Source organism: Coenobita brevimanus, chromosome 58 (assembly GCF_032717465.1).
Source record: "Coenobita brevimanus isolate Jiangsu-jjx chromosome 58, ASM3271746v2, whole genome shotgun sequence".
Lineage (NCBI taxonomy): Eukaryota > Metazoa > Arthropoda > Malacostraca > Decapoda > Coenobitidae > Coenobita > Coenobita brevimanus.
In genome coordinates, this window is record NC_137011.1 from 24,013,227 (window position 1) to 24,030,597 (window position 17,371).

The 17,371-nt window shown below is 40.8% G+C and overlaps 1 protein-coding gene across 1 annotated transcript in view; it reads right to left on the reverse strand.

Annotated features, from left to right (window-relative positions):
* Positions 1 to 1,846: 1,846 nt before the first annotated feature.
* The window catches only part of LOC145402689 (glutamate receptor ionotropic, delta-1-like), a 159,687-nt gene continuing 144,162 nt past the window's right edge, over positions 1,847 to 17,371 (reverse strand). The window contains exons 15-16 of the mRNA XM_080274662.1: positions 16,670 to 16,828; positions 1,847 to 2,165 (exon numbers count right to left, since the gene is read on the reverse strand). Of these exons, the coding sequence (XP_080130788.1) occupies positions 1,847 to 2,165; positions 16,670 to 16,828 (478 nt within the window). The remainder of the gene's footprint in view (positions 2,166 to 16,669; positions 16,829 to 17,371) is intronic.

The window sequence follows — 17,371 nt, forward strand, 5'->3', positions numbered from 1 at the left end:
ATCAATTGTTCCACTGGTTGACCGTATCCAGAATGATGGAATTCCATCCATTATTTTTTTTTCCATGAAGTTGCAAATAGTCAGACAGACACACAGTCAAACAGATCCAGAACATAACTTTCTTGGTCGAGCTATCAGTGAAATACTGGCTGCATTATCTGGAAGGGAATGGACAGAGAACATGCTACTTTTAAATGTTGAACGTAAACATACATATGTAGAAAGACAAAGGAACAACTAACATGTTACTTTATGAGTAATATATCAAGAGTGCATGCTGTATCCAGATTTTCATCTCCATAAAATTATCACTATCCCCTTGACTATTAGGATTTTCATCTAAGTTGCATGAATATTAGTCTGGCTTGATATGAATGAAATATAGATGAACTGCTGAGCTTGAAATTTAACAAGAGTACCTGGGGGTAGCACCTTGCCTAAAACCTTGTCCGGGTAGAGCCAAATTCGTTGCATAGCCAAATTCGTTTTCCTATATAGAAACAAACTGTGGCCGTCCATTGCATACACACACACACACACACACACACACACACACACACACACACAGACACAGACACACACACACACACACACACACACACACACACACACACACACACACACACGTACTTGCGCGTATCAGATAGTCCTTGGTTATACGTGGTTAATCATACCTTAACTGCCTGCTCCTCAGCTATGCCAATGGAAAACAGTCTTGACAGGGTTGTCTAGTAGATTCTCAAGAGACTGCAGTGGTTTAAGAAATAGACTCACTGATAGAAGGGGAATGAGGTTGCCGGCGCAGCTCCGCGTCAGCGCCAGTATCGTCAACATCCACACCCCCGCACCACACACTCCCACCACCACCATCCTGACTCTTCACTCAGGTCTGGTAAAAAGAAAAAAAATGGGGCACGTAGAGGAAACTAAACTGATAAAGCAGTTGTTCTGAGGGAAAAAATAATGGGAAACCTTCAGTGGTAGCGCAATCATAGTAAAGTATTACAAATATGATCACAGGTGAACCTGCGCATAAGAGACCTCAAAGTACTTCCTACCTAACAAGCATCTTGCACGATACACCTCCGCTGGTATACTGTTACTCGAATTATGTCGATATTAAGAACACAGAGACAACATGCAAGAGAAGATTAAGATATGAAAAGCCAAAAACGTTGCCAAGAATGACATGGTACTAAAACACGGATCACAGTTTTACATTGTTGAAGCAGCACACTAATGCAGTTAGAAGCACTGACCAACAACTTTGACGAAGTGAGGTATGAAGGTGCCAGCAGTCTATGAATTTCACAGCTGTATTCTTAAATGTGGTGTGGATGTGATTATGAAAGAAAGCATTAGGAGAAATACTCTGAGGTGGGTTGGCCATGTGGAGATGGTGAAGAGTGAGAAATGAACGAGGAGAGTTTGTGTGAGTAAAGTGGAGAACTAGGATGAGATGGAGGGATGGAGTGAAGTACTGTATATGAGAGACGGGGTGTGAGTTTGGGGGATGACAGCTTAATGGCAGGGGACAGGGGGACATGGAGGCGATTTGTCTGTGACCACCCCTCACGGGATTAAGGCGTCTGGTTATAGATAAATATAACAGAAAATACTGGGGCCTCATAAATGTTGGAATAATTTTACTTGAAAATATTAGCTACTCAAAAAAAAAAAAAAAAAAAAATAGGCATCCGAGTTCCCTCCTTAGGTAGCATTCTTGTCCACATTGTTCATTGGGCTTCACGGCATCCACACAGTCTTGACCAGGCTGTAAGATAGGGACTGCAAAGCAAGAAGATTCCTTTATTACCCATCTTGCTGCAGCAGTACATGAATGCAGTTAGAACCGCTGGCCAGCAACCAAGACGAACAGAGTGTGTTGTGTGGGAGGCATGACGGGGCCACCATCAGCACCATATACACCTAAAGAGCCACTAAGATTCCAGCCCACATCTCGGTGGTCAGCGCCAGCAAGAAGCCTGATAGGTTTACCTCTGGGCCAAGACGACTCGACAGGATGCACTTGAACTGATGGCCATGGGGTAGGTGAAGTCCACCACTGTGGCGCAGTGTGGCATCTTAGTAAACAGCCCAAGCCGAAAGTTTGCTTCATGTAGAGACCAGCGGAGATCATTAGTTTTCGACCTGTATGATGGAAGCTGTGGAAGCAATGAAGAAAGTTAAAATATGGAAAGTATCAAGAGTTGATGGAGTGTGTAGTGTAGTGCTGAAGCACGGGGAGGAGATAGTAGTATAATGGATATCGAAGACGTGTAGACTGGCCTAGGAGAAAGGTAGAGTCTTGAAGGATTGAAAGTCAGGTATGATTATTCTCCAGTACAAAGGAAAAGAGATTAAAAGTGTGTCATAATTATAGGGGCATTTGTTTTCTGTGTGTAATAGGAAAAGTATATGGCAGGATACTTACTGGCAGAGTTAGATCAATAACAGAGGAATAAGTTCAAGAAGAATAGGGTGGTTTTAGGATCGGAAGAGGCTGTGTATATCAGACATTCAATCTTAGATCTTTGATGGAAAGGTTTCTAGAGAAGTGAAAGAAGTTGTATGCGGCCTTCATGGATTTGGAGAAAGCATATAACAGAGTGGATAGACAAGGAATGTGGAACATATTAAAAATATATGGAGTAAATAAGAAAGCACTGAATGCCGTGAAGAGTTTGTATGTAGACGCTAGGGCCTCAGGGTGTATGGAAGGCAAACTGAGTTTTTTTTTTTTTTTTTTTTACCTGAATGTTGGGTTGAAACAGGGATGTGTCATGTCTTCATGGTCATTCAGTTTGTATATGGATGAAGTTATAAAAGAGATACAAGGAAGGACAGTGGATGTTGGAGTTGCCCCTCATGAAAGTGGGCAACATTTGGAATTTTCCTGTTCTGTTGTTTGCAGATGATACTGTCTTGTTAGAAGAAGACGAAGGGGAACTGCAGGACTTGGTGAATGAATTTTGTAGAATATGTAAGAAACGGAATGTAAAGATGAATTTAGGGAAGAGTTAAGCTATGGTATTCGAGAGAAACGAAGTCACTGAAGGCACAGTGAGGCTGGATAGTAATGAAATGGAAAATGAGATTTCATTAATTTTAAATACTTGGGTAGTTTGATGAGTAAGGATGGAAGCTTGGAGGCTGAAGTGCTTGAAAGGTCACAGCAGTGAAGAAAGGTTACTAGTTCATTGTGAGCAATGATAAGAAGTAGGCTACACTGGCATCTGGTAGTGCTCACGACTGGAATGTAACATTCGTATTGCAGAATTTCCGCCTATCAGATCTTTTATTTCGCGAACTGCATCTCTTTGGAACTCACTTCCCCAGAGTTGTTTCCCCCTAAACTTCAACCTACAGCTGTTCAAGTCCAACTGTTACAGATTTTTTCTTCTTTTAATGAATGATACAGTACCAGCAATCTGGTGTATGGATTATTTTTTTATTCATTTGTTTTTCCTTCCTCTGCTCTGTTATTAAAAGAAAAAAAAAGTGAGCATGGTGCTGGTATAAGAAACGGAAATGGGGTGCGATTTGGAAGCTTTTGTTTGGCAAATGACCTTACGATTGGTGGAACTATATTTGAGCATAGAAAAATACATAAAACTACTTGCATTTCACCATGTGGTAAATATTGTAACCAGACTGACCACACTGCAATTAGCAGAAGGCATAGGAGTTATTTGCAAGATGTTTGCATAAGGAGGGGGGCAGATACAGGTAGTGCTCAACTTGTTTTGTCAGAGATTAAAATAAAACTTAACCCCTACACTGCGGGCATGTTTACCAATGTTTTGCGTGTCCCGCGGGGTTATTCAGGCTCCAACAGACTCTCAAAAAATATTTGCCAAAAATCAGTTATTAGTCCTAGAATAATGAAATTACATATGCTTATGGCACATACCTTCAGCTTTCTCCTGGAATGTTTGTTGAGCCTTCGTCTGTTACCGTAGGACTTGTGGAGACCTCTGAAGTAGGGTGACGAAGTCTCCACTTTACACTTCCCGACAACCCGTAAAATGATTACCACAGCCAGATATAAACACTATAAACACTATTCTATGATTTTCAAGTAGTTTGGGATCCATACTCCAAAAAAAAAAAACACTGTGAAAGCAATGGAAATTACAAGCGCGTCTGATCGTCGCACTTGCGCTAGTTCGCTCTTGGTACTCTGTCATTTATTATTCATAAAACCTCTCACACTTTATATTTCTATTACTATATCACACTTATATATATCTGGAGTCTTTCTCCATAAGTTTCCTTCAGTCGTATTAGTTTATTGTCACTGAAGTCATTCAATTTTTCATTCAGTAAAATACGTAGAGAGCCACGGATTCACTTTCACTGTTATAACATAAATTATTTGTACTCATATTCTTATATTACTAATTACTTACATTACTATTTACATTTTCTATTCTACTTTCAATATTTACCCTTCTATTTCACTTACACTATGTTATTCACTGTCACTTTCAGTAAGATAAAACTATAATACATTGTTCAGTCATATGTACTGTTCAAATGAGGGTTTTGAGGCATGTATGGGTAAGATGGGAGTTGGTAGTAGGATGAGTGAAAACGGAGTGAGGTTTGGAAGCTTCTGTCTAGCAAATGACTTAGTCATCGGGGGCACACTCTTTCAGCATTGCAATATACACAAGACAACTTGGGTGTCGCCGTGTGGAAAATATAAAAATCAGATTGATCACATCGCTATCAGTAGGAGGCATAGAAGTTCTCTGCTAGATGTTCATGTTAAACGGGGAGCGGATATTGGTAGTGACCATCAACTCAGCATTGCAAAAATAAGGTTTAAACTTAAAAATCAGAAGAAGGAAAAATCTGGTGTTGGTAGATACGATATTGTTAAGCTTAGAAGGGAAGGAGAAGAAAGGAGGAATTCAGATTAGAATGCAGAAATAGGTTTTTGGTGTTGGAAACGTTGGAAGAGGGGAGAGAAGTGTAGATGAGATGTGGGAGGATGTGAACAAAGTTTTGCATGAGACTGCTGAATGTACGATTGGAAGGAGACATAGCTTCAGGAGAAAGAAATGGATATCAGAGGAAACGTGGGATATGATAAAAAAGAGAGGTGAGGCTAAATTGAGGAGTGAGATGCAATGCGTTGATGAACAAGAGATTGAATTAGCAAGAGCTGTGTACTGGAGTTTGAATTCAGAAGTAAGAAGGTTAGCTAGGAGAGATAAAAGAAGATGTGTGGATGAAAAGGTTGCAGAGACTGAAATCTTAATAAACAAAAATGATTGACAGAGTCAAAGAATAGCATATGAATCGATTAGAGAACTGAGTGGTAATGCAGGTAAACGCAAGGAAATACCAGTTAGAGACAGGGAAGGAAATTTATTGACCAAAGATGGAGATATTAAAAATAGATGGAAAGAGCATTTTGAGACAGTTCTTAATAGACCAATACCACCAGAAGAGGATATACCGTCTGCTCAGGAAGATTTAAATATAGAAACAGGAGAGTTGAGGCTTGAAGAAGTGGAGAAAGCAGTAAAACAGTTAAAGAATAATAAGGCACCAGGGGAGGACGGTTTATTTCCGGAAATGTTTAAAGTGGAGGGGGATAGATTAATAATGATCTTGACCAAGCTATTCAATAAGATATTTGGTGACGGGGTTACTACCACCAGTTTGAAAGAATGGTGTAATTGTTAAAGTTCCGAAGAAGGGAGACCTGAGTGAATGTGGTAATTGGAGGGGAATCTCTTTGTCACCGATAGCTTTGAAAGTTTTCAGTAGAGTGTTGTTAAATAGGTTGGAGCCAGTGGTTGAGGGTATTCTGAGGGATGAACAGGCTGGTTTTAGAAAGGGACGTGGTTGGAATGATCAGATCTTTATAGTTAGGCATTTGATGCAGCAAGTTAATGAAATGAGAGTGCCGTTAAGTCTTTGTTTTGTTGATTTTGAAAAGGCTTTTGATAGTGTTTCGAGAGAGACTATGGGGAAGATCATGAGACAGTATGGAATACCAGAGGAGTTTGTGAGGGTCATTATGAACATGCATGAGGACACATTTTGTAAAGTGATGGTTGATGGTTGTCTGAGTGATTTGTGTGAAGTCAAGTCCGGAGTAATTCAAGGTGGTGTTCTATCGCCTTTACTATTTATATTGGTCATTGATTACATTATGAAACGCGTTGGAACAGAAACCGGTGCAGGTATACTTTGGGGAGAGAACAGGAAACTTTTGGATTTAGATTATGCAGATGATATAGTTTTGATTTGTGATGGGCCAGAAGGGATGCAGAGAGTGTTGGACTGTTTGGTGAGTGAAGGTCGCAAGGTGGGTTTGGTTATTAATTGTGGAAAAACTGAAATAATCAATATGAATATGGAAAATGCGCAGGAATGTGTAATTGGAGGTATGGTTGTAAAGCAAGTTGATAGGTTTAAATATTTAGGTACTTATTTAGCCAAGGATGGTTCTTTGAACTTTGAATTCGAGGAAAGGTTAAAGAAGGCTAATCAGGCAATGGGAATGCTTAAAAATATTTGGAATAATAACAATTTTTCTGTGCATACAAAATCAAACTTTATAAGGTAATGGTTAGGAGTATCTTAATTTATGGACACGAGTCTTGGTACAGCACAGTGACTATGGAAAATAAATTCTTGGTGTTTGAAAATAAAGCACTTAGAAGAATATTAGGAGTTAAGTGGTGGGAAAGGATACCAAATAGTAGAATTAGAGAAATAACGGGAGTGCAGCCGATCGATGAATATGTTAGATTCTCACGATGGAAGTAGTTAGGACATGTGTATAGGAGACAGGGAATAGTACGAGGTTCACCAGGGTGGGTGGCACTTGGTAGGAGAGGTAGAGGAAGGCCAAAAGAGACGTGGGTGAGGACAATGAGACGGGAAGCTGGAGATGAGTGTTGGGGAGATCTTGAGGAGTTAGCACAAGATAGGATGTGGTGGTGTGAGTTCATCGAGGCCCTATGCATCCCCGAGGGTGCCACAGGAAATGATTGATTGATTGATTGATGTACTGAACATCCATTGCTTTCACCTGCTATTTACACATTATTTACACGTTATTTCCAAATTATTCTGCTTTCACACTTGCACTGTTAGAACTGCTTCTGGCTGTGGTAATCGAAGAAGCAGGTAACACAGAGGGGAACCTGGCACTCAGCGCACTGCCAAGAGGTGCGTTTGTGCTCAGGTGTGCGGCGGGTGGTGTGTGCACATACCTGACACCTGTGAATCGCAGCCTTCCTTTTCCCTGTGGCAGGCATAAGCTCAAGTCTGTGTCGATCCATATACGCCCTCTGCTCAAGTCGGTCGGGAAGTGTTACTGGGTGGCGCCTTGGAGTTGCTGCTGTCACCCTACCATATCTTTCCAGCAGCTGCTGGACACAAGTCCTGGCGAACAACCTCAGGGAGAAGGACTTGGGTGGCTTGACCTTCATCTTGTACAGGATGAAGGCGTTCAGCATCGTCATATCTATGAGATGCAGAAAAACTTTCCTGTACCACCTAGTATTCTTCCTGAGGCAGTCGATCTCACCAGTCATCATGTCGGACTTGTCCACCAGCCACATTTTGATATTATAGACCAACACAGCATCAGGTTTCATCACAGGTTCGCCTGTTCTACGGTCGACCTTCCCACTGTCTCTCATCTCCCCCTTATGTACGGTGGTGAGCATGTGCACGACCCTCTTGTCATGCCACCATATTGCCAGCATCTTCTCAGACTTGCGTAGGTGTACGTCTCCTCGCTGCGAGGTTCCTGCCTCTGGGAATTTGGGGAAGTGGGCACGATTACTTTTCACAGTGCCGCAGGAGCCAATGCCATGCTCAGAAAGGTATTTGGCAAGTTTCGGTGCTGTATAGTAGTTGTCTGTATACAGCACATGATTCCCACCAAAATACTTTTCTAGGAGCACTTTCACTACACAGCCTGAGAAGCCAAGGGGGTGTGTTTTATCCAGATCGACAGTGCTGGCTGAATATATGACGAAGTCAAGGATGTACCCCGTCTTACAGTCACACAGTACAAAGAACTTAATTCCAAAGCGACGGCGTTTGCTTGGAATGTACTGAACAAACCGAAGACGTCCTCTGAACAAAACCAAGGATTCGTCAATGACAACCTTCTGAAAGGGGTGGAAGAATGACATAAACTTATCCTTCATTCTGCTCAGAATCTCCTGGATCTTCCAGAGTGGGTCGGTTTGGGAAGGTACATCATTGTCGGCAAAGTGCAGGTTTCCCATGATGTTCCGGAAGCGATCTCTGGCCATGTACTTATTGAAGGTGGGTGAGGGTAGTAAGGGGTCCATGGACCAGTATTCTTCCAACTCATGCTTCTTGGAGTGTGGCATGAGAAGCATGAGGGCAAAGAACACATACAGCTCCTGCACTCCCAGCATGGACCACTGTTGCATCTTGGCTGCACCTGTACCACTTGCAGCACTTTATGATTCATACCTGTTGGTCTCATCACATATGTGCTGCATGACTTCGTCATCTAGGAAGGCCAAAAGGTAGTCGACACACTCAGCATTTTCGTCCACATTGAAGGCAGGCTGAACTCCTGAGGAGCTCTCATCAAACACTAAATTTTCTGGCACAAAATCTGACCCTTCCTTCCACGCGAAGGCGTCCAGGATTCCCTGTAGTGGCGGTGTAGGGCGGGTGGTGGTGGTGGTGTTGGAGGTTGGCTGTGAGGCAGATTTATCTCGGTCAAGGTCACTCACACTGACCCTAGGTTGCCGTACAGCACTAACAGCCCTTACCCTACTAGCTACACTACTTTTCACTCTCCATGATTTACTTCTGCCTCTACGGCCTGCCTTCACTGTTGATGCTGGTGGTGACTCCGACGACAAAGACTCCGGAGATATCTCAGCCGACGATGATGAAGAAATGAGTGAAGTGGGGCTTGGGGAACGGGGAGGTGAATGCACTCGTGACTCATGGCGGGCTGGGTCACGTGGGGGCATTGTTCTGGGGCTAACACGCCGCCTTTTCACTCCCTTCCAAAATTCCTGTCCTTGCTGCACTAAAGGCTCCTTTCCCTTGGAGCTAGACACTAATTCAGACACTGTAGCACTCGTTGTAGCTGTTTCTGGCACGATAACCTAACCCGGCTCATCACAAGATTACCCGAATCGTCAAAGTCACTGTCCATCATAACCATGGACAATTCTGCCAGTTCACGTGCCACTGCAGAGTCACTAAGGCCTTTCCTGCTTGCCTCACTACTTTTCTTAGGGGTAGAGGTCACGGGGCCCTTTGCAATGGGCGCAGAAGCGGCAGGAACGGCAGGGCACGAGTGCGACATTGTTTCTCTACAGCGGAGGACAAGGAACTAAATGCCGCAGCTTATCTGAGAAGGGAAGGATTGACAATGACACTTTAGGCTGACTGCTGCTAACTTACATGCTAATTTTTTATAGGTAGAAAATCTCGGCAATACATAAAGAAATAGGTAGTTCCAGGTGAATGTAAATGTCACTTAGGTTTCTCCCTTCCTTTCTGATATATATTTTTATTACAGACATCGATTACAAGGCATAATTCAAAGGGGAAATTACCGTGGTAATGTAGCGAATGAATGCACGTGAGGTTTTGTCAGGTGATAATTAGACAATTCCTGGTGTATAACACTATCACTTACCTGTTTTTTTTTTTTTTTGGTATATATTATTATGTATAAGTATAGGGCATACGGCTTATTTCAATGAATGAAATCTGTGGAAAAATCCGGGGAAAATTTGCATAGTGCAGAGCGGCGTGGGAGGTGAGAGGACAGGGTAATGGAGGGCAGGTAGGGAGGGGAGTCACGAAGGGGGTAAAATCACTAAATTGTCAACAATGGATGGGAGTACAGATGAGATTTGGAGTGCTGACCAGTGTTGGACATTGGCAGTACTGATAGATGATACAAGCCACCACTTGAGAGCCCGGGATAATTCAAAATAACACAGAATCACAAAAGTGATGCCCCACGGTATGATCCATTGTGGCCGAGTGTCACGAAAGTGACGCCCCGCGGTTAAGGGGTTAAGAGAAACGTTAATGGTAATTGTACAGGAGGTAATAAATATGATTTTGATGAGCTGAGAAATGATGAGAACACGAAGGAAATGTACCCATGGGAATCTGAAGACAATGATATTAATCAAATGTGGAGAGAGGTAAAAGAGGTTTTGCATGAGAGTGTTAAGGTTACTATTAAGAAAAACGGAAAAGGGAGAAGGAAAAAGTGGATGTCAGATGAAACATGGAGTGCAATTCGGGAAAGGAAAGAGGCGAAGTTAAGAAGTGAAGAACAACATGTTGATGGCCAGGTAGTTGAAGTACTTAGAGCAATGTTCTGGATTTTACATTCTGAAGTAAAAAGACTCGTTAAACGTGATAAGAGGAGGCTATATGATGAAAAGGCAATAGAGACAGAAATTAAGTAAAAATTATGGTCAGAGCACAGAAGCAGCGTATCAGGCCATAGAGGAGTAAACTGGGACTGAAAAGAGAAGGAAGGAAATACCCTTACAAGATACTGTAGAAATGGTAACTTGACGACTAAAGATTTGGATATAAACGGGAGGTGGAAAAAGCATTTTGAATCTGTTCTAAATAGAACAATCCCAGCTGAAGAGGTCATTTTGCCAGCCGAGAGAGATTTGCAGATAGAAAGAGGAGATATAACCTTGGAAGAGGTAGCAAAATCTATAAAGGAATTAAAAAATTTTAAGCTCCAGGAGAGGATGAAATATTTCCTGAAATGCTTAAGGTGCAAAATGATGAGTTGAATGCGCTTTTGAAACTTTTTGATGTGGCTTGGGATAACTGTAGAATTCCAGAAGAGTGGAAAAATGGAGTGATTATAAAAATACCAAAATAAAAAAAAAAGGGAGATTTAAGTGTGCGTGGAAATTGGAGGGGGATAACTTTGACATCTGTAGTTGCAAAAGTCTCTTCCAAAATCTTGTTGCACAGAAGAGAGCCAGTACTTGATAAAATTTTAAGAGAAAAACAGGCGGGATATAGAAAGGGTCGAGGTTGTAATGATCAGATTTTTATTGTACTGTAAGGCATCTAATGAAACAAGCTAATAAAATGAAAATGCCACTTTGTATGTGTTTTCTGGATTTTGAAAAGGCTTTGATTGTGTTTCACGTGGAGCTTTGTTAACCCCTACACCGCGGGCATGTTTACCGATGTTTTGCGTGTGCCGCGGGGTTATTCGGGTTCCAACAGACTCTCAAAAAATATTTGCCAAAAATCAGTTATTAGACCTAGAATATTAAAATTATATATGCTTATGGCACGTACCTTCGGCTTTCTCCTGGAATGCTTGTTGAGCCTTCGTCAGTTACCGTAGGACTTGTGGAGACCTCTGAAGTTGGGTAATGAAGTCTCCACTTTACAGTTCCCGACAACCCGTAATATGATTACCACAGCCAGATATAAACACTATAAATACTACTCTATGATTTTCAAGTAGTTTGGGATCCATACTCCAAAAAAAAACCCACTGTGAAAGCAATGAAAATTATGAGCGCGTCTGACCGCCACACTTCCGCTAGTTCGCTCTTGGTACTCTGTAATTTATTATTCATAAAACCCCTCACACTTTATATTTCTATAACTACTTAACACTTATATATATCTACAGTCTTTATCCATAAGTTTCCTTCAATAGTATTAGTTTATTGCCACTGTAGGGATTCAATTTCTTTCAGTAAAATACGTAGCATTCACTTTCTCGTCCTGTATACTGGCATTGAGAGTGAATGTCACTTTCATCTTCACTCTCATAACTCATAGTATTCAGACATGCTATAGTGAAACTTTCACTTTCATTACTCCTAGGGTATATACTCGTATTCTTATAATACTAATCATTTACATTTCTATTTACGTTCTCTATTTTATTTACGTTATTTACATTTCTATTTTATTTACACTGTGTTATGCACTGTCACTTGAAGTAACTTATAAAACTATTTTCCATTGTTCACGTATATTTACATTCATTACTTTCACTTGCTGTTTACACATTATTTACACATTATTTACAATTCCACTTGCACTGTTTTACTCAATAGAAAGATCGTAGTCACTCTTTTATCAATTGTCAGCCCTTTACCTCTTTCCACACGTGGTTTAGTAGGGGGTAAAGGTCACAGGGCCCTTGCATGGGGGTGAAAAAAAGGCCCTGAAGTCAGCAAGAGGATGAGCCGTACCTCCTCTTCGGAATCTGAGAGAGAACTGCTAGGAGGGCCGGCAGGGGCTGAGGCCTACTTGAGGGTTATTCAGCACTACCAACGTAGCTCTTGAAACAGCTAAGTTTAGCACTGATATGATTGGCAGGAAATCTAGACAATACATTATAAATTTGGTAGTTCCAGGTGAATGTAAATATCACTTAGGCTTCTCCCTTCCTTCCTTACATGTATATTTATTACGAAAATAGATTAGAGGCCTACTTAGGAGATATATAATCAGAGCTACCAATGTTAAATCTTGAAACAGCTTTGTGTAGCACTGATATGATTGGCAGGAAATCTAGACAATACATTATAAATTAGGTAGTTCCAGGTGAATGTAAATATCACTTAGGCTTCTCCCTTCCCTCCTTACATGTATATTTATTACGAAAATAGATTATACGGCATATTTCAAGGGGAAAAAAACAGCGAAAATTAGCGAACGAGTGCAAGTGAGGTGTTGTCAGGTGATAATTAGCCAATTCCAGGTGTATGGCACTCTCACTTACCTTATTTCTTTCTTGTATATATTATTTGGTATAAGAATACGACATAGGGCTTATTTCAATGGATGAAATCAGTGAAAAATTCCAGGGAAGATTTACTTAGCGTAGCATGGCCGGGCAGGCGAGAGGATAGGGTAATGGAGGGGGGGTAGGGAGGGGAGTCAAGAACGGGGAGAAATGGCTAAATTGTCAACAATGGATGGGAGTACAGATGAGATTAGGAGTGCTGACTAGTGTTGGACATTGGCAGTACTGATAGATGATACAAGCCCCCACTTGGAAGCCCGGTTGAATTCAAAATAACACAGAATCACAAAAGCGACGCCCCGCGGTATGATCCCTTGCTCCCAAGCGTCACGAAAGTGACGCCCCGCGGTTAAGGGGTTAAAAACTATGAGATTCTATGGTATACCAGACAAGTTTGAATATATTATTAGAAGCCTGCATGAAGGTACTTTTTGTAAGGTAATGGTGGGTGGTTCTTTGAGTGATCCATTTGAAGTTAGGTCAGGAGTGATTCAAGGAGGAGCCTTTGCTGTTTGTTTTGGTTATGGATTATGTTATGAGAAAGGTTGTAAGGAGAACAGGTGCAGGAATTAACTGGAAAGAAAATAAGAGGCTGATGGATTTGTACTATGCTGATGATAATGTACTGATTTGCGAATTTACTAGATGCAGAGAGTGCTTAATTGTCTGGTGGAGGAAGGAGAGAAAGTGAGATTGGTAATATTTTGTGGAAAGACTGAAATTATTAATATGAATGTGGAGAACCAAATCCATTGTGTAATTGGGAATAATGTGGTGAAGAAAGCAGAAAATTTTAATAATCTGGGAACGATTGTATTAGCTAATGGATCATTAAACAGTGAAATTGAGGAGAGGATTGGACAGGCTTGGTGAGCTATTGGAATGTTGATATCTGTTTGGAATAATAATATGCTTTCGGTACATACTAAAGTGAAAATTTACAAGTCCATGGTTAGACCAGTTTTAATTTATGGGCATGAGTCATGGAACAGACAAATGCAACAGATCAGAAAGTATTAGGATTTGAGAAGAAAATATTGACAAGGATTCTTGGGGTAAAGTGACAAGACCGAGTTACAAATGAAAGAGCAAGGAATATTACGAGAGCGGAACCAGTTGATGAATATATGTGAGGCTGTCTCGCTGAAAATGGCTGGGGCACATATATAGAAAAGAAGGCAGTTTAATACAGGATGTGCCAGAGTGGACTGCAAGAGGAAGACGTAGAGGTAGACCGAGGGAAACCTGGTTGAGGACAATGAAAGGAGAAACAGGAGAGGAATATTGGTGGGACCTGAAGGAGATGACAAGAGACACATATTGGTGGAGAGAGTTCATCGTGGCCCTATGCATGGGGTGCCACAGGAAATGATTGATTGATTGATTAATTGCATGGAAGTACAACAGTCGCAGCCTGACAGTGCTGTGATCCCCAGTCTAGCATAAGAAAAAGATGCTTGGGCCATGTGGGAAGGGCACAATTCAAGATTGAGAGGAGTGGGAATGAATTATTTTGAAAGGAGCATGTGGAGTTACATGGAGAGACAGACTGACAACTGAGGAAGTGAATGAGCATTGTAGTGTAGATGTGGATGTAATTAAAAGAAACAGAAACACACTGGGCCACTCTTCTCAAAATTGAAGCCATTCTTTCTTGTCTTACTCTCAAACGTTTTCCCAGTTTTGGTTTAAATTGGATGAAATCCGTATAAGTTGACCTTGTCAGGTCAGATTTTGACCTAGACCATGACCTTGGCCTTTGTTCTCTTATTATCAAAAACAATAAACCAATTCATTTACTGTCACCCCTCCACCAAGATTGGTTAGAATCCGATGGAAACTCAGTTACTTGGTTCACACACACACACACACACACACACACACACACACATACACACACACACGCAATCAAGTAGAATGTAATATCCAATGTTGCTTCGTGAGAGTGGATATTATCAATGAAATACACTCACCCCCTTGTACACCAAGCCTACCATCCCCATCTATATGCAGTCACTATTTAGATAACCCCCAGTGGCTGTCAGGCGGATGCACCTGCTTGATCTTGGAAAAGAAAGGAAATGTTGATCCAAAATGAGAGAGAGAGAGAGAGAGTGAGTGAGACAGACAGAGAGAGAGAGACAGAGAGACAGACAGAGAGACAGACAGACAGACAGACAGAGAGTATGGTTTCAAGTATTTGTCAATGACTTTCAAAACACCAAAAACTCCAAGTAGAAAAGTCAGTACTGAATAAAAACAAAATGTACTGCCGAAGAAAAATAAAATATCATATGAATAAGAAAATTTGAACTTTTGTCTTATTATTTGAAATCTTAACAAAAATCTGAATGTTTGCCTGTGCTTAGTTCCTTTAACCTCACGAATACCTCGAACCACCACATGATTTTATTCATTTTTGGAGAACCTCTAGAACCCCCTCACACGCATTGATGCAAAACGAGTCAAAATGGTGTTAGGTTAAAGGGGAACCAATGATGCACTATGATGCACTTGTCATTGTTGGTTTGAAGGGAAGCTGATTAGCCAATTTTGGAAAAAATATTCACCAAAAATTTAGTTTTTTCAAGAAGTGCATCAATCTTCGCTGAGTCATAAGGGAAGGTGTCTATTTCAAGCCAACACTCTCAAGTAGTCAGCTTTCACTTGGCTTTTGGTGGGGGGAGGGGTGCACGCACACATTTTTTGGTGATCTGGAAAATTCTTGGCCCTGTCAAACTTCTGAAGACACCATTTGAAAGCTTGTGAAATTCAGGATATAGACATATGCTTAGCTTTTGCAAGGTGCGGGTGAAATATTGTGGTACGGTGTTGGGAAGATATTTTCACTGTGGAAATACAGTATTCTCAGTGCATTTCGGTACTTTCACTATACTTTTACTTATCTGTTTTGTGTGTTTTTATTGGTTTATCATATAGTATAAACATCCACAAAAATGATGATATACAATTTATACCAATATACCTGTAACCAATTTCTGGGGCAAATAAAATCCATGGGAATGTGTGTGTGTGTGTGTGTGTGTGTGTGTGTGAATCCAGGCTGCCCGCCTGGCATTTTCTCTAATCATGTCATACAAACTTACAGAAAACTTTAGGGACATGAAGGGGTAAAAAACAAAAACAAAAGCTAATGGGTGCTGCTTCTATTTTGTCCAGTAAAAAAAGAAACAGAAACTCCAATGATATGTAAAATTGCAAATATGTGATATGTAAAATTGCCTGATATTTGCGAAAATTTAACTGTGAAACATTAGTATGTGAACTTTATCAGCTGAAAAAGCAGAAAGCGGAACGAAATTTCCTATGCAACGACAATATGACCATACACAATAATGCGAAATTCACAGACTGGCTAAGCTACAAGTGAAAAGAAAAAATTGTAATAATGATAACTTATTTATCTATCTATCTTCATCTGTCTATCTATCCGTCTATCCTATCAATTTGTACTCTTGGTTGTCTGTCTGATCGTTGGTCTGTAGCAAGATGAAGACACATTGCTCTTGGAGGAGGTGGTCACAAAGAAATAGCCTCCATGTCATCCTATCCTCCTCCATCTGGCTGGCCTTCCTCCAGTTCACATCATCCTCTTTCTAATACATATTCACCCTATCCTGCCAACTAATCCTTGGTCTCCATCTCCTTCCCACCTCCATCCCAATCACATGTTCTCCCAGTTTGTGTCTCATCCTGTGTTTTCCCTAATATATATATATATATATATATATATATATATATATATATATATATGGATAGATAGATAGATAGATAGACAGATATAGATAGATAGATATAGATATAGATATAGATAGATAGATAGATAGATATAGATATACTGACGCGAAATTCATGGACTTAGCAATGGCTTCAATGAGCTCATTCTCGGTATTGCAGGCGATGACTTTCTTCTCTCCAGGGTGGTCAGGGTCGTAAATCACCCTGGACTTCTCAGTGCCAGTTACAACTCTTGACACTACTAACTGGGGCCTCCCGGTTAGCCTGAAGAAAGGGGAAGGATGTTGGCAAATAAACTGAAGCATTTTATATAGGCTTTTATCATCAAAATTAAAAAAAAAAATCTTTATATCACTAATGTCACAGCCCTTGACATCATCAGCCAGAGCCTCTCTGACAGCCTGAAGAATAATTAGAGATATGGTTAAAGAAAAAAAAAAGGAAGTATTAAATGGAGCATTCAACATAATCATTATAATCAACAGTTAAGACCCGTAACTCTAATAGCCAAAGGAATTGAGGAGAAATAATTAAGAACTTTTAGGACTAATTTCCTGCTCCTCATTATATGCTTTGCTTATAAGGTAATTCGTAACAAAGAAGTCAGTGTCTGATAAGTGTTCCTGAATGTTTGTAACTGTCGGCAGACATGTGTCATTTTAAATCAGATATGTGTGTGTGTGTGTGTGTGTGTGTGTGTGTGTGTGTGTGTGTGTGTGTGTGTGTGTGTGTGTGTGTCTGTCTGTCTGTCTGTCTGTCTGTCTGTCTGTCTGTCCACTTCAGCAGACCTAACACCTTTAGTTCTCC